Source organism: Lepisma saccharinum, chromosome 1 (genome assembly GCF_977018435.1).
Source record: "Lepisma saccharinum chromosome 1, izLepSacc3.1, whole genome shotgun sequence".
Lineage (NCBI taxonomy): Eukaryota > Metazoa > Arthropoda > Insecta > Zygentoma > Lepismatidae > Lepisma > Lepisma saccharinum.
The window spans coordinates 205,984,337-206,007,870 of record NC_139229.1 but is presented as its reverse complement, the minus strand read 5'-3'; the positions used below and the strand labels follow the sequence as shown (position 1 = coordinate 206,007,870).

General features: G+C 38.0%; 1 protein-coding gene across 1 annotated transcript in view; it reads right to left on the bottom strand.

The window, feature by feature from the left end:
- The window catches only part of LOC145978421 (protein argonaute-2-like), a 115,650-nt gene extending 93,318 nt beyond the window's left edge, over window positions 1-22,332 (bottom strand). Inside the window, exons 1-5 of the mRNA XM_083111054.1 lie at window positions 22,249-22,332; window positions 17,126-17,180; window positions 13,947-14,114; window positions 12,580-12,825; window positions 11,207-11,455 (exon numbers count right to left, since the gene is read on the bottom strand). Of these exons, the coding sequence (XP_082967180.1) occupies window positions 11,207-11,455; window positions 12,580-12,825; window positions 13,947-14,114; window positions 17,126-17,147 (685 nt within the window). The 5' untranslated portion in view covers window positions 17,148-17,180; window positions 22,249-22,332. The remainder of the gene's footprint in view (window positions 1-11,206; window positions 11,456-12,579; window positions 12,826-13,946; window positions 14,115-17,125; window positions 17,181-22,248) is intronic.
- Window positions 22,333-23,534: the final 1,202 nt, after the last annotated feature.

The following is a 23,534-nucleotide window of genomic DNA, read 5'->3' as shown; positions in this document are numbered from 1 at the left end:
CTATTTTTGTGTGTTTACATATTTATATAGTTTTTTTTCCTTCCGTGATAGCGATATGACATTTGATATTCCCCTCCCTATGCACCGTCCCCTTTACCTCCACCTTCACCTTCAACCTTGGATTTTGTAAGTGGCTTATTGTTACCCCAGCAACAAACTCCCGTGCGTGACTTTGTACGTTTCAATGCTTTCAAATTCCTTTTTAAGGATTTGCCTTTGTTACATGGACGGGATATCCATCTTTTGTTTAACTTTATGTTTAGACTCCATAAGATTGTTAATTTGGAATTGCTCGATTTCGAGTCTATTTTGTTATGGGCCTTACAGTATACCTTACGCCCCCCCCCCCCCCCCTTACAGAGATTTGGATGGAAGGTCTTTTACAGAAGTTGCCCTGGCATTTATTTAAGTTAATGGTTTGGAATCGATTGGTTCCATATTCCTTATTGTTGCCCTTCCAGAACGAGGTTTTACATCGGATGCAGCAACCAGGTGAAAGTTTATATTCTTTCGTTCGCGATATCTATGATGATGCTTGTCAAACTCTCCTGGTGGAATGGTCGGAAGAACAGTTAATAAGCACGATCATTGAGGGTATCAATTTTCCAGCTCGCGCGTTACTTTTGGCACAAAATATCTGGCAGTCGGAATTGAAATGGAATCTCCAGCGACAACCTGACACTGCGGCCATTCCAACGCACTTGCCTTTGGCGGACGATTCCGCTGCTTGCGACAATTCGTCCCAGGAACCGGTTTCTGTTCAATCATGTATGCCAGCGGTAGCGTCTTCAACGCAGCCAGATCAAGGTTCCAATTTACATTTGGCTTCTGGTATAACGCAGGTGGACACACCTCCCCTTTTGTTACACGCCGAATATCCGTTTTTGTTTGAAGGTCCTTAACCAACATCCTGTTTTTGCATTACTGGATACCGCTGCATCGGTCTCTATAATTTCTTCTTCCTTGTTCAATACTCTTAAAGGTTCCTTTCCCATTTTTACTGATCAATCCATTGAATTACGAGATGTTACTAATCATTCATTTTTTTATCCTCTTTTTGTTATTTACCACTACGTCTTGATCGACTTTCTTGGAAATGGTGCTTTTGGGTGTTGGATGCTCTCCCCTTTTCTTTAATTTTGGGTACGGATTTTTTAGTCCATGCCAGAGCAACTATTTCTTTTGAGAAGAAACTTTTATCTTTTCCTTTCTATCAGGATGGTATACCTATTGCCTTCCCTTCCTCTCCTCCTGTAGATACCCCTGAGGTTTCCCCTGCTTGCTTGCCAATTTCGTTGGAAACTCCTCAAACCTCAGATGTTGACGATCTTCTTCCCCTTACCTTAGATAATACATCATTACAATCCTTGCTGCTTCAATTTCAGGATGTAGTCACGGAAAAGGTCGGTACTTGTACCTTGGAACCGGTTTCGATACCTGTGGTGTCCGATATTCCCTTCCGATCAAAACCATTCCAACTCAATCCAGTTCAGACTGATATTATGAGGAAACAGTTTGAAGACTTACAGGCTCAGCACATTATAGAGCCCTGCCGGTCACCTTATTCTAGCCCGGCCTTTCTGGTTCCCAAAAAGAACGGTACACACAGCTTAGTATGCTCCTACAAGAACCTTAATCGCCTGATTGCGTATGATCAATTTCCGCAACCGTGCATTGACCTATTGTTTCAACATCTTCAATCGGCGGCGGTATTTTCATGCTTGGATTTATGCCAATCGTTCCATCAGATACGATTGGATGATAGGAGCAAAGATTTGACAGCATTTGTCACTTCATTTGGCCAGTACCGATATACTCGCGTTCCGTTTGGTATTAATCTCGGGACCCAGATATTGACAAGGGTCCTTGACGAGGTCTTGGGAAAGTTTAAATACAAGTTTTTCTGAACTATGCAGATGATTTGCTAATATATTCACCTGATAAGTCTTCCCATATGGAACATCTCAAAGAGGTTCTTCAAGCCTTGCGGCTAGCTGGTCTTACCGTCAACCATTTAAAATCCATTTGGATGGTACCGGAGATTAAGTACCTCGGCTACATCATTCGTAAAGGCCAGATGGTTATGGATCCGGATCGGATCTCAGCTATACAGGATATTCCCTCTCCTAAGAGCCAGAAGGGTGTTTCCCAAGTCATGGGTTTACTCTCGTACTACTACCGGTTTCTACCCCAATTTGCTGACCGAACGTCTTTCCTTACAGATAAACGTAAGAAGGATGTCTCCTTTGTATGGACTTCCGAAGATCAAACTCGGTTTGATAATCTTAAAGCGGCATTTATTGAACATACTGTCCTTGCATTACCGGATTTCACAAAAGAGTTTGTTCTCCAAACGGATGCTTCAAGTCTGGCTGTGGGTGCTACTTTAAACCAACGGGAGCCGGATGGCTCATTGCGCCCTATTGCATTTGCCTCAAGGAAGCGTACCAATTTGGAGCGTAAGCAATCCATCTATGAAGCCGAATGTTGTGCTGTTGTGTTTGGATTCAAGAAATTTGAAACTTATTTAACTTCCAAACATTTTATTCTCCAAACGGATAATCAGGCATTGTCTTGGCTTCTAAAACACCCTGAACAATTTGGTAAATTTGGACGATGGTTATTGTATTTGTCACGTTTTTCCTATCATGTGGAACATATTTCTTCCGCCAAAAACCCAGTTGCTGACTGTCTTTCCCGCATGCATTCTTCGGATGATTTTGCGGTGGCATCACCCTCTTTTACCAGTTTGGCCTGTGCTGCTCCAAAATTCAATATCATTCCCTTCAATAAGTCAGATATTGCGGTCCTTCAGGTTCAGGACTCGGAATTGTCTCCCATAATTACGCAATTGAAGAATAATCAACAGGTTAAGCACTATCATTTACATCAGGATCTTTTGATTTGGCAGCCACCTCGTTCCACTTCTTCTCTAGTTGCAGTTCCGTGGGTGCTACAACATTTAATATGTCGTTATTATCACGACACTCCTGTGGGTGGCGCGCATCTAGGCGTAAATAAAACCATAAAGAAAATAGCATCGCTTTTCTGGTGGTCAAGTTATCTCTCAGATATTCGCCATTATGTTCGTTCTTGTGACATCTGTCAGAGGGCCAAACTTGCTGTCCGTAAGCCTCCGGGCTTTTTGTCTTCCGAAGTTATACGACACCCTTGGAGACGTTTATATATTGATCTTGTGGGTCCTCTTGTTCGTTCCACTAAGGGCAATGTTTATATTTTGGTGGTGGTGGATGCCTTTTCCAAGTGGGTATCCTTGTTTCCGCTTCGGTCGGCGACATCTCATCATGTTATTGACAAGCTACGCACTTTATTTATGTTGTTTGGCGCCCCATGTGAGCTGGTTTCGGACAGTGCCTCCTATTTTCGTTCTCACCTTTTTAATAATTTTTTGTTTGAGTCAAATATTCGCCATATCTATACTAGTGCATACTACCCGAATCCTTCCTTGGCGGAGAGATTCATACGGAACCTCAAGGCTTCGTTGATTTATTATCATTCTAAGGATAATACCAAATGGGACGTTCATTTGGATGGCATAGCCTTTGCCTTTAATACCGCCCATCATGACAGTACGCATACCTCCCCCTCCAAAATTATTTTTGGGCAAGATATTGATGGTCCGATGAATTTTTTTTGGGAATTACAAACGGACTCTGAGTTGGCTGCTCCTCCTTCGCCGGAACGGGCGCATCGTTGGGGTGAGGCCTACCAACACTTATTAAAGTCCTGGCGTTCTCGCCAACTTAAATACGATCCCTCCAGATCCCAGGTTTCCTTGAAGGCTGGAGATATGGTGCTTTATCGTACCTTCCCCCATAGTAATGCTCTGCATCACATATCCTCCAAACTTCAGGAGCGTTGGTCGGGTCCTGCACAAGTGTATAAAATGCTGGGTCCGGTTACCGTTATGTTGGTTGACCCTGATACTCAGCAAATGGTCCGAAAGGCACATGTTTCCCATGTCAAGCCATATGATATCCGCGACATGGATGTTGTTCCCCAACCAGTCGAATTATCAGATTCAGATGTTGCTGTTACTCTTCGGTCTTCCCCCGTAAACTGTTCATGATTTTTTTTTATATTATCACGTTGCAATGCTCAGTTCATCCAATGTATATCCTGGCTCTTCTCCTTAAATAGTTCTTGTATATATATATATCTTGAGTATTTTTATATTCTTAATGTGTATTTATATGCATACATGTATTATCTCTTAAAATATGTTTTTTTTTTGTATTTATGAGTGAATTTGTTTATTCCCTTGTAGAGGTGTTTGTTAATACTGCTTATTATCCTCTATTGAATATTGACGCTGTATATGTTGTGTATCCTATGGTTATACATGATTTTTGCATCTTTTTGTAATTAGTGCTACCTCCCTTTTCCTTTCTGTAGTAATTTTCCTCCTCTTCTTTCCTATTTCTTGCATCTTCCTTCCTTCTTTTCTCGTTTTTGATTTTCGTTTCCTTTTTCTTTTCTATGTTTTTACTTCTACGAGGATGTGATGTACTACTGGTGCTCTTTTGGGAAAGGATTACGTTTTACAACTCCCCTTACAACTCGGCGTAGCCATTTGATGCATACCTAGGAATGACCTTGCAGCAGACACATTTCAGTCAGTGTGATTGTTTCTGTCCAGAGAGTGTCGAATTTTGACAGGCATCTAGGTGTTTTGACCGGGAGGCGTACACGATGTTCTGTAAACTGAGTGATCTTCGACAACAGAATTGGTTTTCGTATACGAACTTTACATGTTGTTATGAAATTCTTCAGAGTTAAACTCTGATTGGTGCTTAAGATTAAGTGTGCGTTTTCATGTGTCTTGTTAATCTTTGGGTTTGTTTTTTTATTAGCATTAAGTGCTTTGAAATTCTGATATAGTTGATCAATAATGGGTTTATATTTGCGTGCTTATATTCTTTGGTAAATTGCATTGCTTTCTATATATCAGTGGGGTTTTTGCTTTTGCTAGATGTACATGACATCTAGTCCTCGCCGGCAAGAGATAGTACCCGACCACTGCCTGTTGAAGCAAAGCCTGCCACGCCAACCGCTAACGGGGAGAAGCCAGTTAAATGAGTATTGTGGTCTAAGTGGAAGGATGGCGTTGCATTTTTACGTGCATTGAACATTAGTGGTGAGGTACGTACAAAACAAACTCTTGACCGTGATATGGGAATATGATTATATTTTTGTTTGCCGTTCGCTGCTGAAATTTGATTACTCACTTTCATTTTCACGGAACTTTGAAATAAGTGGAACTACAAAAAAAAAATTATAGATTCTCATCCATTCCTTTTTGCCCCTTGCCCTTGTTTTCACGGTGAACATTTTGATAGTGTCTGAAACCAATGTACCATATTGGAAAGTGCATGTTGGTAGAAGCAAAAGAAAGAAAAGGTGGGTAATGCACGTGTGAACTTAATACAAATTACGCGAACGTGGTTTTCATAAACTGGTATTCGCAAATGCTACATTTCCCCTAGTTTGCTTTTCTTGTAGTTTAATAGCCAACCCATCCATACTTTGGTAGCACTAACGATGCTCTAAGAAATAGGGTAAAATAAATACAGCAAGTGAAACTGAAGTAAAGAGAGGCATTTTCTTGATAAAGTAAAGATAAATGGGGGCATTCTTACTAAACATGTAATGCACGCTATTTTAGAAGGACAAATCTCCACATGTAAATTATTCTATTGTGTCAGCCAGTAAAGAAATAAGATAGTTGTTAAGCTGGTCTGTATATTTATGCTTGCTCGTGATTTGTTGAAATTGAATGAGAATTTATACAAGAAGGTAAAATAGCACGCAGGCCGCGCGGGCCGTTGTTAATATATTGTTCGTTGAAATTGCTCCCAACTCTTACATTTTGGGATTGTTTGTACTCATAAAAGTGTATCAAATTGGAACCATGAATATATCTATTTGTTAATTGAAATGTGGGGTAACTTAATTTTTATTTGTTATACATTCTAGACAGTAAGACCAGCATGACCGAAAGTTGGTCGCAAGCCAAATTGAAGTTAACGTAAAAAGCGGCTTTTGAGGATATATGTTTATAATAGTTAGGGGAGGAGAAAGGAGATTACGTTGGGAGAATACCTTCAGAATTAAACCTTGGTTACAGTGGAGAAGGCATATATTGCTATTCATTGTCGGACCCTTCGAAACCTTTTGTGTACGTTTGCGTAATTCACAAGTTTCTTTATTTCAGGGCTTTTGTCTCGTGCTTCTTGTGCGTGCCGCCCGTAAACTCCTGCAACACCGTGCAGGAAGTACGACACAAAAATACAACTTGTAACATAAAGTATGGGTCTTAAATTTTCCCTTTTTTGCATGTGTGATCGCCGCATGGCCGTTTCCAGTTAATTACTTCGTGTGATCACGTTTGACCCCACTGTTACGTTACATAGGTAAAGGTGGTCAGAGCATGTTGCATATCACATACCTCCAGTATATCTGAGATCGAGATTAACTGGGGTCCTACCTCCACACCTCCTGTGGTTTCATGGTATGGTCCACATGTTATCTTTTACACTGGTTAATTTTGTAATTTCATGATTTAATAAGAATTGATAATAAAAGTTATTTCAGTTATTTCTATTTCAGTTATTTCATTTCTTCTTTTTATCTCTTGGATTAATGGCGATGATGAACCAATGAGATAGATAATGGGATAAACACAATGATACCATTAGCCAGGGTTCAAACACGGGACCTTTGGCTTTATAGTAAATTAAAGAGACTGTCCTGGAAGTGAGATAATTAAAATTCACTTGATTGATTATAAAAGTGATAAATGTATGGAAAAAATAAAATTTTGCATCAAATTGGTGAAATGGAGTTTTTAGAAAAAAACACAAATATTTCTTCTTCAGGTGGATATACCTGGGCATCAAGGGGTTGATAATGTACAATCCAAAGCATGTGTTGAAGGGTGTACAAATGGCATATTTGTGTGTTATCATTACAGAATTAATAATTAAAGATAATATTACAGTTTTAGAAACTGCTTACACTACATATTGAATTTGCTAACCAATTTTGTTGAAACTAGTGCTATTACACACTCCATCCTTTGAGGTTTTTACGATATAAATTGAAATAATTTTAATATTTAATACTTTTAGACAGTTTTGATACTTCTTATGTGCTCCAACAGTCTCATCACATTTCATTAAATAAACTGATACATTCATGACTGACAAGCTACATAACTGAAACATTTCTAAACCAAATGGGGATGGATTGTTTCAAATACATTCAATTCATGTAGTTTTTTTTTAACAACTTCTCCTCAGCCCACCACAAGAGGAAAATAAATCAGGGTGTCAAATCTTAACTGCAGGTCAATTTAAGTTAAGGAACTGAGTCGAGAATGGCAAAGGACATGTCAAGTTTAATATTTTCAATGAAAATTAAATTTGAAAATTATTCATATTAAACTAAGAATCACGAACCTTCCGACCCTCTGTAAACAACCGTCTCACTTCGAGTAACGTATCACTCCGCGTCAGCTGTTCATGGATGGCGCGGTCATCATATGCTGTTGTTCACTCGCATTTCACCCGAATACGTTACATGAAAAGAAAACGTATTCCTATGTTTTATGACATCCCTACACATTGAACAAAATAAATTTTCGAAGTGTGATTAAATACGTGTTCTTGTTGAAGCTTGAAGTACAGGTATGAACATATTTTCGACTTCAAAAAATTCATTTATCTTAAAGTGGGTTAACGGGTTCCTCCTCCCTCCCTTTTCTCTCAGTATGAAGGGGCCAAAGTAAAACTAAGAGAGCGAGTGAGTCGATTCAGTAAATTCAAGCCTTTTCTTTTCCTTGCTAGCCCCTTCCACCAAGCTATTTCCCAACATTGTTGACATGCAGAGAATTGTTTTTCTCCTTTGTCCAACAATGTCCCGCCAGTTTTAGCAGAAACTAGACAAAGCCGAAACATTAAAAATAGATTGTTTATCTCCATTCATTTCTCTTTCTTGAGCACTGAAAAAAAAGCGACAATAAGAACTCACATTATTTATGCAAGGGAAAAATATTTACTTACATTAATCCGATGGGAGAGGTTCGATGCCTGTCAGATCTTCATCACAACTATCTTCCGATTCACTTACCCTGTCATTAACTTGGATAATGAATCTTTCCAAATTTAAATCGTCTGTCAGGTTGTCCACTTCCCACAATTTCCGCTCTTCGGTTTCAATGACATGCCGCACTGCGTCCGCTCAGTTACGCACGGAAATCTGAGACATGGCAATCTCAGTCAGTCTCTTGACCTCGTCCAACTTGAAGGTCTTGTTGTTGCGTGCAACGTACCCTTTGACCTGAGCCCATATCATTTCAATGGGATTCCGGTTGCAATGGTAAGGTGGTAGACGCAACACGGTGTGCCCGGCTCTCTTCGCCATTTCGTCGACAACGTATTTGTCATAGCTTGGCTTCATACGCGAATTTCACCGGTCGTTTTCCGTTCTTTCAACGCACCGAAAACAGAAGACGCTGACACACCACTGCACTCGGACACCAACTTCACCACCTCCTTCACTGTTTTTTCAGGATGCCACCGACAGAATGTTGCATAAACGTTCAGAACAATCTGCTTCTCGCCACTTTTCAACGGCTGTCCTTGCCGATGTTTCTGAAAGAAACTCTGAGAACACGGAGACCTTCCTGCACGCATGGAAGTCGCCATATTTGAAACTGGCGCTACTTTCTTGCCGCTCACGTGATCAGTTGTAATTTATTCAATCATCACGTATTATTATTATAAGCAGAAACCTTTAATGAAAAGCTATTTGAAAATTCATATTCCGGGATAATTTACATATTTTTCTAGCATTGGCAAGCTTTTTTAAAACGGACTATATGCGGTGGAAGAAATCCGCTATTAGGTTGTTGCCAACCCCAATACCTTCGCACTAAGTCGGTGAGGAAACTGAAGTGGTGTGGCAAATGTCGGCACATGATAATTTGATTTCACGATGTCAGTGAGGGTGCTGTGGGGTGAAGGGACACAGATGGGCTGATCATGGCAGAGGTGTGCACCATCGATTGCGACCCTCATGACTGCAGACCTCACAAACACCCTCACACTCTGTAAGACTTGTGGGGGTGAGGGAGGGCAATGGCAGACCGTGAAGTTGAGATGAGGGCAAGACGCGAGAGGGGTATGGGTGGAGGTTGATTGAAAATGAACACCTTCGCTCTAGAAAGAAGAAAAACATGGCATTTTTTTTTTTAAAAACACCCTGCAAATATGCATTTTATATGTAGGGTGCAATAAAATGTGACTGCCTCTTACTGTCCTCTTCCCCCACTTTTCTTTCCAGTGACAATGCTTCATTGAGTTGCCGTTTTAGTCTCCCTCGGCGTTTTTGCTGCTTAACCCAGAATTTTAGATAGAGCTGAAAAGGGCATACGAGTGTTTTGGGATAGCATACCTTTAGAGACGTTGAAGAAAAATCTGGAGCATGTTGTAATGTGTGACACTGAGGTGTAGATCCCCCACACTGTGACACGCACTTTATGTCATTAGTTACCGAGACGATGTATACGATTCAAGAACTTAATCAAATTAAATCTATCAGCTTACTTATGTGCAATAGTAATAATAAATCATACTTTCAAACCCCAATGAATTTAATCAATAAACAGCTGTTTTAAAAACGTCATTTATCTCAATGTGACATCGAATTCCCTAGCAAAGGTTATTTTTAGCATAAGACGACAGAAGAAGAATCATTTGGTACTGAACTGTCACACCCGGTAGGGGATAAGATCATGGACGTCCGTAGGACTTTTTCCAGGGAGGGGCAAGGAAGGTATTTTTTCCAGGAGGGGGCAAACAAGGCACATTTTCCCCAAGGGCAATAATTAACACACATTATTGTGGCTGAAACTAAATTGTATGTAAAAAATATATAATTTTGGTTGGATTTCATATTCCAGGGGCGGGCCATAGCCCCCTTGCCCCCCTCCTTCCGGACGCCCATGGATAAAATATACATTTTGTTCTTTATTTTTTACATTTAAGACTTTATCTTCCACATTTGGGTAATCGTCTCTACTTGCACTCGGCCACCGAGCAGCCAAGATGTATATTTAATTGTTCTTTTTAAGCTACGTATCAAATTAACTCCCAACAAGTGATAGGGCCTCCTTAAGAGAAACATTGCTATAACGCATCCGTTGACAAAGAGAACGTCTCTGCATCTTGTAGGCTACGTAGATAATTTTATTGTCATAAGTTGGCAACACTGTTATGATACACGTGCTTTTGTTTACAGAAGGTCTTAAGTTCTATGATTCTCACTTTAGGTAGCAAGTGACTAATCAGGAGCCTGAATGTATAATGTACACGAAGTGGTGTTCATGCATGTAATTGGATATGTTCACCAATGTTTACACCCTGAATTGTTTATCCTTTCTATGTCTCTCCTAACAAGATAGACGTCAATGGTAATTAATTTGATGTCCTTCATTCAAAATAAAACTCAAATAGAGAGAGGAAAAGAAGAGCAGATTTACAAGCATTTACAAGAATACTTTTGGGGTAAGACACCAATGACACCCCTAGGGGTGGGGTGGGAAGGGGTGACATGTAAAAACAATCCAAAACGACAGATATTAAATTCCGCACAAACAGACATCCGTGACTCTATGCAGTCCGCACAATGATAGTGTTTCTCAGGTTGTCTAAAATTCAGGCTGTGTTGTGAAAACGACCGATATTAGTGTGGAATCCATAGTTTTCGTGACACTCCCAATGCGGTTCAACTTCATCACCTATTGGCATGGGAGTGAGAGGGGGTGAAAAATAAAATGCCACAAATAACCTATATTAGTGTCAAATCCATAGTTTTGAGAGTCGATAAGCTAATTGTTGACATTCACGATCACATTTAAAATTAGTTACATTTTACACTATAGTTAGAATTCATTATTTTCCTGTCTAATACAAGATTGAGATAAATAAATACCCAGGCAATGCTGGGCAATCAGCTAGTAATTTATATTTAAAAAAACATACCAAGATGTGCCTTGAGCCAGTAGTTTAAACAAACAAAACAAAAAAGGGAGAGAGAAGTAATTTTCTTGAAGAACAAGAGGCTATATCTACCCTTTTCTAGACTGCATGAATCTTAAGAACAGTTGTCAAAAAGCACTAACGTGTTTCTGGTGGCTGACTCCTTCTGGGATCACTAGGAGGCCCTGGTTTAGTTTCCATAACTCTCCGTGCTGCTGGCTCATCACCTCTCCCCCTTGCTCTTCCAAATCCTAGGATTCCTTCAACTGGTGCTTTCCTTTGTCCAGAAGGTTCTGTTCGCGGACCTGGTCCAACAAGTTGTTGAGGTGGTATTTGGAGAACTGGTGCTGGTGCATCAGATGAGGTAGGAGCTGTTTCCCCCTTCTGTTTTTCTGCAACCGAATATAATCAAGAATACATTTCAATTTAATTCCTAAATAAATCTAATTAGAAGAAAATTATGTGCTTATTAAAGAAATTTATGCTTGAAAAAAAAAAAAGAAGTTAATTAAATGTTTGAGATCAAATACACATTTAGAAAATTCATGAAAGGTTGAAAGAGCTTTATTTAAAAGTCAATAATATATCTAGATCAGTTGAAGTTCATCAAAGTTCAATTCAAGATCCGAGGCTAATCAGAAATTAATCTATAGTTCATCGTGGAATCTATGTCGGTGCATTTTAGGCCTACTGGAAATCAAATCCTCTTTGAGGACATGTAATGCATGTCCTACAAATTTGGGAAAATGTGATAAATGTATGGAAAAAATAAAATTTTGCATCAAATTGGTGAAATGGAGTTTTTAGAAAAAACCCAAATAATTCTTCAGACCTGGGCATCAAGGGGTTGATAATGTACAATCCAAAGCATGTGTTGAAGGGTGTACAACTATGTGTAAATGGCATATTTGTGTATTATCATTACAGAATTAATAACTAATGATAATATTACAGTTTTAGAAACTGCTTACACTACATACTGAATTTGTTAACCAATTTTGTTGAAAGTAGTGCTATTACACACTCCATCCCTTGAGGTTTTTACGATATAATTTGAAAAAAATTTAATATTTAATACTTTTAAACAGTTTTGATACTTCTTATGTGCTCCAACAGTCTCATCACATTTCATTAAATAAACTGATACATTCATGACTGACAAGCTACAGAACTGGAACATTTCTAAAACCAATGGGGATGGATTGTTGTGGGGTGGGAAGGGGTGACATGTAAAAATAATGCAAAATGACCGATATTAAATTCCGCACAAACAGACATCCATGACTCTATGCAATCCCGCACAATGATAAGTGTTTCTCGGGTTGTCTAAAATTCAGGCTGTGTTGCAAAAAGGACCGATATTAGTGTGGAATCCATAGTTTTCGTGACACTCCCAATGCGGTTCAACTTCAAGTTCATCACCTCATGGCATGGCATTTTCTTGAAGAACAAGAGGCTATTTCTACCCTTTTCTAGACTGCATGAATCTTAAGAACAGTTGTCAAAAAGCACTAACGTGTTTCTGGTGGCTGACTCCTTCTGGGATCACTAGGAGGCCCTGGTTTAGTTTCCGGAACTCTCCGTCCTGCTGGCTCATCACCTCTCCCCTTCGCTCTTCCAAATCCTAGGCTTCCTTCAACTGGTGCTTTCCTTTGTCCAAAAGGTTCTGTTTGTGGACCTGGTCCAACAGGTTGTTGTGGTATTTGGAGAACTGGTGCTGGTGCATCATATGAGGTAGGAGCTGTTTCCCCCTTCTGTTTTTCTGCAAACGAATATAACCATGAATACATTTCAATTTAATTCCTAAATAAATCTAATTAGAAGAAAATTATGTGTTTATTAAAGAGATTGATGCTTGAAAAAAAAAAAGAAGTTAATTAAATGTTTGAGATCAAGTACACATTTAGAAAATTCATGCAAGGTTGAAAGAGCTTTATTTAAAAGTCAATAATATATCTAGATCAGTTGAAGTTCATCAAAGTTCAATTCAAGATCCGAGGCTAATCAGAAATAAATCTATAGTTCATCGTGGAATCTATGTCGGTGCATTTTAGGCCTACTGGAAATGAAATCCTCTTTGAGGACATGTAATGCATGTCCTACAATTTTGGGAAATAAAGAAACATATGCAAAATTTTAGAAAACTAATTTTTAGAAAATTTTGAAAATTGGACATTTCCTTGTGGACCCTTAATTGTCGCTCATTGTGATCAACTTCTTTTGTTCTTATTATTACATGTAAAAGTAAAATACATAAACAAAAAGCAGTGATAGCCCATTTCTAAATTCTATCCCATAATGTTGGGGGGGAAATTAACATTTTTTGGATGTTTTGTGATTCAAGTATGTCATACCTTCACATGTGTACAAATGAACAAAAGGTCAGAACTGAAATATCATCACGCAGTTTTGAAGATGTGACATGCCACGTGGAGGTGGTAAACATGTTTACCAAACATTCCTTTGCTGAATACACATGGTGGTAAACATCCTCGCCACTTGTCTGCTACAGGTTAAAGATGATAAATTCAAAAATAAATAAAAACTCCATGGCAAAACAGTCCTTTGAGGGTTAAGGCATATTAAGCAGCTTATCGCTGGGTGATGCACGGTCAGTCCACTGATTCCCTTCACTGATGTTTTTCAGCTTTCAAGACTGGTTAATGACAAAAATTAGTCAATAATTTTTTGACATCCAGGTATCCTGTGGAGTATCAACATTCCTCAAAGAGGATTTTGTGATTTGCTCCACAATGTTATTACTAAAGTACACTCCAGTGTTATAACTGAACAACATGCAATAGTTTCTTTTTGGTGAATTAACAAGAAAATCACTTTTAAGCCCCATGAAAAATATCTACACTACACTACATCTACACTTACTTTTCTTTTTCCCTGGAGCTGGAACACCAAGTGCCCCTGCATCCTGGCTTTGTTGCACTGGTTGTTGAGGTGGAGGTTGTGCAGCTGCACCGGTTGGTGCATCACCAGCTGCTTTTGGAGCCACTGATGGACCAGCTTCCTCTTCTTTTTCACCTGGTTTCTTTTTTCCTGAAACCAAAATTAAAATGCAGCATTTCAGTACCAGTATCATTCTTTATTGAAAGTGGCTGCTACACAACAATAAAAAGATACTGCAGATCTCATTGCAATTTCAAGCCTACAACTGCAATGGTGTGCATAAGTGCTACATTGCTCTTGGGCAAAGCCCTACAACCAGTGTGCAAATTAAGGGGGGTGTTGTTGCCGGGGATTTCCCCTCCACAAAACATTTTGTCCCCGGCAAAAGTAAATTATTTTCATACCTTCCAGGGATGTTTTTATCCCCCTCAAAGAAAATGGAATTCAAATCATACAAACAGAATTGAAAAATCATTTGTGTCCATTAATTGCCTAGACATCAAAGATTTCCACGTTCAAAAGAATGCAGCCTTGTGGATTAAGAAAGGGCCATTCTGCAACTGACCAACCTCACTCACCAAATATGTAGCTATTCATGTCTTCACAAGAAACTTGTAGGTGGTTAAATTGATATTAAGTTTGAACCTGGCAATGGAAGTTTGGAAAAGTTTTCGGTGTTATTAGTTCCACAGCTCTTTTTTATGTATGACTTGATTTTTTTAGAATGTAAATACAGTTTCTAAATTATGTCATTACTGTATTAAATAAGATTTAAACACCTAGGGCACTTAGAATAGCAAGGTAATAGTTTAGTTTACTGACTGGTAAGCATACATATAAATTTGCACACGGAAAACCTACTTCCCTAAATGTAATCACAAATACTTCACTGAGTGGGCCAATGGCACAAGCAAGGGGGTGAGCACTTGCCCCTCCCAGAGATATCTGGAAATAGTTAATGTAATTCGAATGGTGAAATTGTTGGGATATTTTATTATAAAAAAAATAATTTATGATATTTACAGCAATTAACTGGCATGTCCAACAAAATAAGGAGAGAGTGTTTACACAAGACATTAAAATCATGCCGTAAATAATGGTGTGTAGGACAGAAAAAATTTGGTCGGGATGGAATTGGGAAAGAAACACATGTATTAATATAATACTGTATTCTGACATCAGAAACATTACAAAAATTTCAGGATGCATTTTAAATCTCGAATTATACACACAATTTCCTCTTCAAGTGATCCTTTTTGCACTTCGAGAAAATAAACTGTTAATTTCAAGAATTTTCACTTATAGTGCAGAAAATATCAAGAATTAGCCTCCTTTAAATAAGATCCTTTGTAATTTCGCAGCTGTTCGGGATTACAAAAAGTCAGGATCTGACCTTGATAATTCACACCCAGCCATTTTCAGTTATTACTTTATTTTTTATTATTATTATTTTTTTACAGCATGCAAAAATGTGGATCAGAGGTAGCATGAAGGACAGTATGTTAAGTAGTATCTGCATGATTTTTGTGCTTTGTGAAAAAGTGCAAAAAGACAGAGAACTGTTCATCAACAAAGTGACAGATGTTTATGGAAAGGAAGTAAGGCGAACCCAGTAGTAGACTGGAGTCTGAACATGTATACAGGGCCAAAGCATTTTAAATTCAATTTGAATTTTATGATTTTTAAAGTAGTAGTAGTAATAATAATAATATAGCAATAGTGATAATAACAACAACAATACAAATTTCTATGACTGAAGGGCAAGATATGAAATCTTACTATGCCCCCCCCCCCCCCCCCGCAGAAAAAATCCTGTGGGCAGCCTTGCAGTGGGCATCCCCCCAAAGCAAAACTTTAATTCATACAGTGCCTACAACAATGATCCTTGTCAGATTTTAATCCACTTTATCTCAAAATAACCACACTTTTAAACCTGTCAAAATGTGCACTGATAGCTCTAATGATAGAATTTCAACAAAATTTATTTGGCACCATTACTAACAAGAGTTTCTTGATAAGCACATACTGTTTGTCATTTTTAAAATCTAATCTTTACTTATGTAACCTCTACTTAGGTAAAGTTGGAAAATAGCAATTACAAAAATAAATATTCATTTAATGAAACCCCTACCAAAAGGCCAGTTAAGAAGAAAACTGTAGCTGTAGTTAACAAGAGACTTGCTTTATCTATTATTAGAGGCATGCATATTTTAATTTTTGACGAAAACATGAAATGTGAAATGACACATTGTAATGTTAATTTTCATGTTTCTGAAAGGTGTGAGGTACATTTTCTCACCCCGTTTTGTCACGAAATAATGCGACTCTTTAACACGAAATTTAGAGTTTATTTACCGACATGACACTTTCTGAAGTCAGAATTATCCTGAGAGTTATGCAATTCACGGAAAATTGGTTAATTCTGCTGTAAATATTTGACAAACAAAAATGGACCTTTTTATACAGGAATAAACTTAATATTTTGGTAACGGCATAAATGTGCTGTTAGAAGAGATATGTTTATTTTGTGTACTAAGTGCAGTTTTTAAACCAAATTTGGGTTATATTCACATTTTTAAAACCAAAATGTCATTTTATATACTGCTTTTTCACAGCTATCACAGCAAAATTTTTATTTCATTTACAGCTTTTCAACCTGAAATTGACTTTTTTGTACCGAAATGTTGCGTTTCATTTACCAAAAATATGTGCTTCTATCTATTATGCATCTGGACTGCATTACAACCACTCATTCTCATATTCTCGATTACCTAAAGAGTCAGAAAAGTGAAGTAAAATAAACTCAATCAATCAATCAGTCATTGTGATGGCAAAAATTCTTGACCACAAGTATAATTCATTGACTTTTTATTGACTTCTTTACTTTTTATTGACTTTCATGACTGGCAGAGACCCTGATATTACAGTGAATCTGCCTGTCTCAATACAACAAAATGTTCATTTTTCTCTGAATGTGTGTAGAATTCAGTTCATGTTGAAATGGCATGACAATATAGGAATTACAGAATCAAAACTTAGCCAAAATAAATCCCGTTAGTAATACACACTGATAACCTACACTGAAAATCCAAAACATCATCTATTTATTATGCTTGACTTTCAGAACACAATAGAGAAAAAAAGAGAGAATCTTCACTTACCTTTACCCTTCTTTTTTCCCATATTACACAATCTATGGTATCACTTTTCAACAATCTGTAAGAAAAATTTTAAAATTTACATAAATTTGGATTACAGAGATGAGGTAAACATTACAATCATCCAATGTCATACACAGACACACATGTGCAAAATCTGATTTCGTAATAGGCGATATTGGATTGAAAAGTTGTGCAACACTATGGTTAATACTACCAAGTTTTATATTGAATGTTTTGCTTTATACTGAAGGAGACTGTTTTGTCATCTGTGGCGTGCATCATGTCGCCATGGTCTTGTTTGTGCATGTGTGGTGAATGCTTGCTTACAGACTGAAGGTGCTCATGTCACTTGTCACTTCAATATGACACTCCCACTGTCATGTGTTGCTTCAGTCTGAATTTTCTCTTTATTAACAAGATTGTTAGCTACTTCATCAGAGATTAAGATTTCATTTAGCCTGTACAGAGAACAAATTGCAAGCACTGTTGTTGGAAAAAGGCCGGTTTTTTGACAGAAAGTTCCTTTTATAATCATGAATGTGACTCTGGAATGGAATAAAGTAATGCTGTTGCCTTGTAATAAGAAGGGGTCTGAGGTTCAATCCTGAGATTTCATACTGTAGGTCCAGTCCAGATTTCTTAAATAGATTGTTTTCTTTTTGCCATTTGCAGGCAGTCTTATTTGCTTCTGCTTCAGTTATAATGCCAGTGTTTCTCAACCACTGGGCTGCAAAAGGTCCGTTGCACCCAGGGGTTGATGACTAATTTAAATGTAATTTTATATTCGACAGCAAGTCTATACATAATTGTACTATTTATTACCCTTTATGATTATGCCATAGTTGATATATTAATATTAATTAAGGGTTCATATTAATTTCCATATAAACTTTAAAGATCAGAAATTCTTGGGATCAGGGCATAGACTTGTAAGAAATAAATGTACTGGGCTGTGGTCTCACAAAGGTTGAGAACCATTGAAACAAGCAGCCAAAATACATCACTAGTTGCTCCGTGACCAGGTTTAGCGGCCATTTAACCAAATTATAAACAATGTACTGGAAAGCCAGAATACAAATATACATTACTGAACACAAAATATAATGTAAAGAGATTTGATACTAGATTTTCAAAAGGTAAAGCAGTATTTTATTTTTTCTTCATGTATGTGTTTGTATAACAAATTCAAACTTTAAAAATCATATCATACTATTAGGTTCTATTAAAACCAGATACAAAACTACTCTATTTATGTGAATACGTTTATACTACATAGATATATTTAATAAGTCTACCGAATTATGAGATAACACTCTGAAAGAACCATCCATTCAAAAAAGCCAGCTTTTTTTAAAACACTGTTTATGTCTAGCTATGAATTGTAAATTCTATTTTATATTTAGAAATGAGTGTATTTTACAGTAGGGAGATAAATGAAAATCATGCAAGAGGAAAAATACTGCCAACTCCTGTATGTTCATTGATTTGAGACACTTTCGTGAAAAAAGCCACGGGAAAATAGCTGGTTTTTTTTCTTTTTTCGACCATTTCCAACTCTACTCCTGCATCAATACAGCAATTGGCATGGTTGGGCAACAATCGATACGACATCTGCAAGTCTTCATGTGGTATGACTTGAAGATTGGATGTCACAACCTGTTGGATTGGATGGTCCTGTGTTCATCAAAGCTGCGTAATTTCAGCAGCAGCTTCACCTTTGAGGCCAGGAAATAATCACAGGAGGATAAATCTGGGGAATACAGAGGACGATTCAACACACACACTTGTTTTTGGACTAGGAATACCTAAACAACAACTGCTCACTGGTAATGTGCATTATCGTGGAACAGGAACCACCTGCCTGCCTCAGGAAACTGAGCTCGGAGAGGATCATTTCTCTTTCATAACCATTCAGAGCACTACAATAGCAAAAGTCAATTACAGTTTCATCCTCTGCAACGATTCCTCCCCGATGGCGCTGTGGTAGCGTTGTCACCTTGTGATCAAGCGGTCCCGGGTTCGATACCTGGTGGAGGCACATAGTGGTTCGGATCCCACTTTAACCTGCAGGTCCAGTCCCGATTAGCCTTTCTGTGCATAAAGTGGACTTAAAACAACAATTTAATCATCCTCTGGAACGAATACATTATGGCTGTTGTGAAAAACACAATATTGTCTTCACCTTTGATTTTTGAGCTGCATTTGGTCCCTCTTGGTAAATCTATCCTGCGATTTGTCGGTTCGTACAAGAACCGTAGTGAAAATGCTCTGTTTTGTCCTCCACAACAATATAATTCAAGAAATGTTTATTCCCGCAAGCAGTTTTCAGAATGTCTTTCACGAAACTTGATGTTCACTCGCTGCTCCATAGCTATTACGTGACGACACCCTTGCACCTACTTCACGACATGGCAGCTTAATTCCCAGCATGCCTATCACAAGTTCATGAGGTGTTGCCAGGTTGTGGATTACGGACCACACTGGATCATGAATGTGTTGCCCGACCCTGTGGCCGAGTGGTTAGCACATCGCGCTGCGATGCCAAGGGTCCCGGGTTCGAATCCCGGTCGGGCTTCGTTGTTTGTGAATGTCCATTCATCAATTTCATCATTTCATCACTCATCCCCATCTTCGCAAATTAGCCAAGAGGCACAAAACGTGAAGTAAAATAAACTAAATCAAATCATGAATGTGTTACTTCGCAGATAGAATGTGTTACTTCACAGATAGAATACACACGTGGGACAATATAAAATCATTCTCCTTACTTAATTGCCCGACTGTGTATTAGAGTGCTGCAATGAGCGTTTTTCACTCGAACGGCAAATAGTTTGCATGAGCACAGAGAATTGATAGTTCTTCCGCCTGAGCGAAATACACTCGAATTCTCGAACCCTATTAGTTCTGTAATTTGTCAATGGTAGTGGGTCCTCAACAATGGACTGTAAAGTAAAAGACGAAGTGAAATTGGAAAATAAGTGAACATAGTCATCATCTCCATGATAAAATGAAGTTTTGTATATCTTAACGAGATTTGTGAAAATGAAATAGATGCTTATGGGCTGAAACTACCTAGACTGACATTTTATGTTTCTACGATTATTTTCACATAGAAATGATGTTCGATTGAATGTTATAACTGCATGCTATTATTTCGAAGAATATGATGATCCTTTTCGGTAAGTAAACAATAATGTACACGTATTTCTTGCACTGTGATACGATATATGTAATTGCTTAGCAGGTCTGTCAGCATGTGTATCTATTTTACGTTTCGGTCTGTAGATATTGCATACTTTCATATATTTTAGTCCTACATAATATACAGAATTATGATTTAGAATTGTAATTGGATAGAGTGGTTTCCTTCCATAAATGGGTTTCAGGTTGCGGTAAATTCGAGCATGGGAGATTCAAACGAGTTTCAGCGAGCAAAAGATTGTCATACCTTGTAATTTCAATTTCTGGTAAGTCAAGTATTAAAACCTTATGTTACTATATTTTCTGAGGCTTTATTTAACCCAAATTTAAAGAAGAGAAAGAAAAAACTTCATTATTGTAAGTATGAGATGTAGTTTAATCTTACTTTGCGATGTCAGAAATTAGGTGACATACGTTACCTCATATTGACCAAAACAAGTTGAATCTAAAAGTTGAGATTTTTACTGTGTTAGGTTTATGCAGGGCTTCCTTTGTACCAAATTTCAGAATTTTTCAAGAGGACCCATCTGAGATATTTAACCCCAAAAACTGTCAAAATTCAATGAACAGACATGTTTGAGCCAATGCTGTAAAAAAAGGGTTGAATTTCTAAGCACTGATATTTTATTTACAGACACCCTGTAGGCAGGTCTACACATGAAAAAAAATCAAGTCTTAGACTAAACCCCTTCATTGAAAAAATCGGGCTTAAAAATGCAATTTTTTAAATATCGTTACCACAATTTTCGTACTTAGGATGCAATTTTAAGCAAAACATACGAAACGACTTGAGATGACTGGACCCTCTCCAATTTTCTTCATATTTGGCATACTCCTAATCACGAATCTGAAGTTGAAATTTGTCGGAAACTTCTAGAAATTGCAAAATAAGCTAAAATAAGGTGTTAGTTTTCGGAATGGAAACTGTCGATTTTCACGAAATTTTTTGTTTCACAACCAAATATATTTATTCCTGATACTACCACGACACCAACTTTTAACTATGTTTGCCTAACCTAACCACGTGCCAATGGTTCGCAATTTCTAGACGTGACCGACAATTTTTAACTTCAGATTCGTGATTAGGAGGCCTCAATTAGTATGTCAAATATGAAGAAAATCGGAGAGGGGTCCGGTTATCTCAAGTCATACCAAACATACTTGAATATCATACAAGTATACTTCATTAGCTACAAAATAAATTTCGTTTCAAATCTCTAGCTCTAATGGTTTTTGAGATATTAAGGTTTCTGAAAAGTGCTAAATGAGCAAAGAAAGCTATGCGCCATGTTGGAAAAATGGCTACTCCAGGAGAACTAAAGACAATAATTTATTTTGAACATTGGTTTTGATATCTAGAAACATGTTCAAACGTATGTACTAAAAATGAAATTTTTCTAAATTGGTCATGCAACCACCATTGGACCGTTTGGCATGGAATGACCCTATATTGAACAAAATCTCAAGTAATCGCTAAAACTTCGCAGTATGCGTTATCAGAAGTAAATCGAAATCGAACCCATGTTAAAATTGCATTCGTAGCATGATGAAATCGCAATAAAACAAACGGAACTTGGGCCAAAATCGTCCTCCACAAAACACGCAGTAAGTAATCACTAAGACTCAGAAGTATGCGTTAAGAGAAATAAAAATAGAATCACATAAAACATGCCAGTGTACCATGGTAAATTTGGAATTAAACAATCAAAACTTGCTGATAAAGATGTAAATAAATTAACATGCGAAAAAAATTATCATTTCTTGCCACTGATGTAAACATTCCCGAAATAAAATGCAATGACAGCTACTTCCTTATTTCGTTTATCTACGTTACTCTTTAAAAAAAAACATTTCGTAAATGTCAATATTGAGGAATTTAATAACCAATGAGGAATTTAATAACCAATTACATTAATAATTACCGTTGAAATATGCTTTTAAAGAACTTTCAGTTCGACTACGCCGTTGTACTCAAGGTACCTTTACTAATTTGTTGTACTAATCTGTGACTGTACTTCGACGTAACCTTCCTTCCTTCTTCTTTGCGTGGCACACACCGCCTATGAGCGATTTCTTGCCAGGGGTCCTATTTGGTTTGTTATGAGAAAGTTTGTTTACATTCCAAATGTCTGTTTGTTTATGTTACAATGTTGTTCTTTCGTGCAAAGCTGTACAGTATCCACATGACATCAGACCGCGGCTCGTAGAGTAGAGTCGAAAGGGACATCGGAAATGGAATACCCACACGGTGTAACTGTTTGTATAGTGTATTGCGATGTTGTTGTCGAATTGGGCATTGTAAGAACAAATGGGTGATTGATTGGATAGCTTCTCCACACGGACAGGAAGTTGCAGGCACGATATATGAACTGGGATGTATAACGACGTGACCTGTACGCATTCGCATGGTAAACACTAAAACTGCACGGGGTAGGTTAATGTGTTGAAACCAAGGACGTTTATTGCCGACTTGTGCATGCCATCTATATGTAGTGGTATTGAGGAGTTGCTGGGTACACCAATCGTTCCATTGTTGTTCTATTTTGATTTTTACCCGTGGGAGGAGGTCAGTGTACGGCAGGCGCATCGGGGTAACAGTTTCTTTCGTTCTTGCTTGTTTGGCCATTACATCAACGCGATCTTGATATTTATTGAGGTCACTGTGGGCACGAATATATGTGAAGGTCGCTGACAGACCCTGCTGTTGAAGTTCTAACATGAATCGGAGAATAAGATAAGGAAATACCGTTAATTTATATGCTGCCCGACCTGTTCGTGCTAACGTTTGAAGTACGCTCAATGCGTCCGTAAGAATTAACGAATGATCGATTCGGAACTGCAGGGCGAATTGTAATGCTTTATAGATAGCATAACATTCCGCCGAGAATATCGACATATCGGATGGGAGGGAAAATTGTCGGGTGATGTTATGAGATGGTACGTAAAAAGCACATCCCACACCGTCTGCAGATTTCGATCCGTCAGTATAGATAAAGGTTGATGTGGGCCACAAGTCTCTATAATTTTCATGTCGGCCATGATCTGCATAGTGTATCTCTACTCGGGGTTCTGTGGGAATATTCAGTTGATATACAAGCGGGTCCGGATGGGTAAAAGTTTGTTGGTAAGCGTCAGGGTCAATATTATAACATTGTAAGAAAAAAAAACGTTTAGTGGGGGGGGGGGGTCGGGAGGCCAAACCATTGTC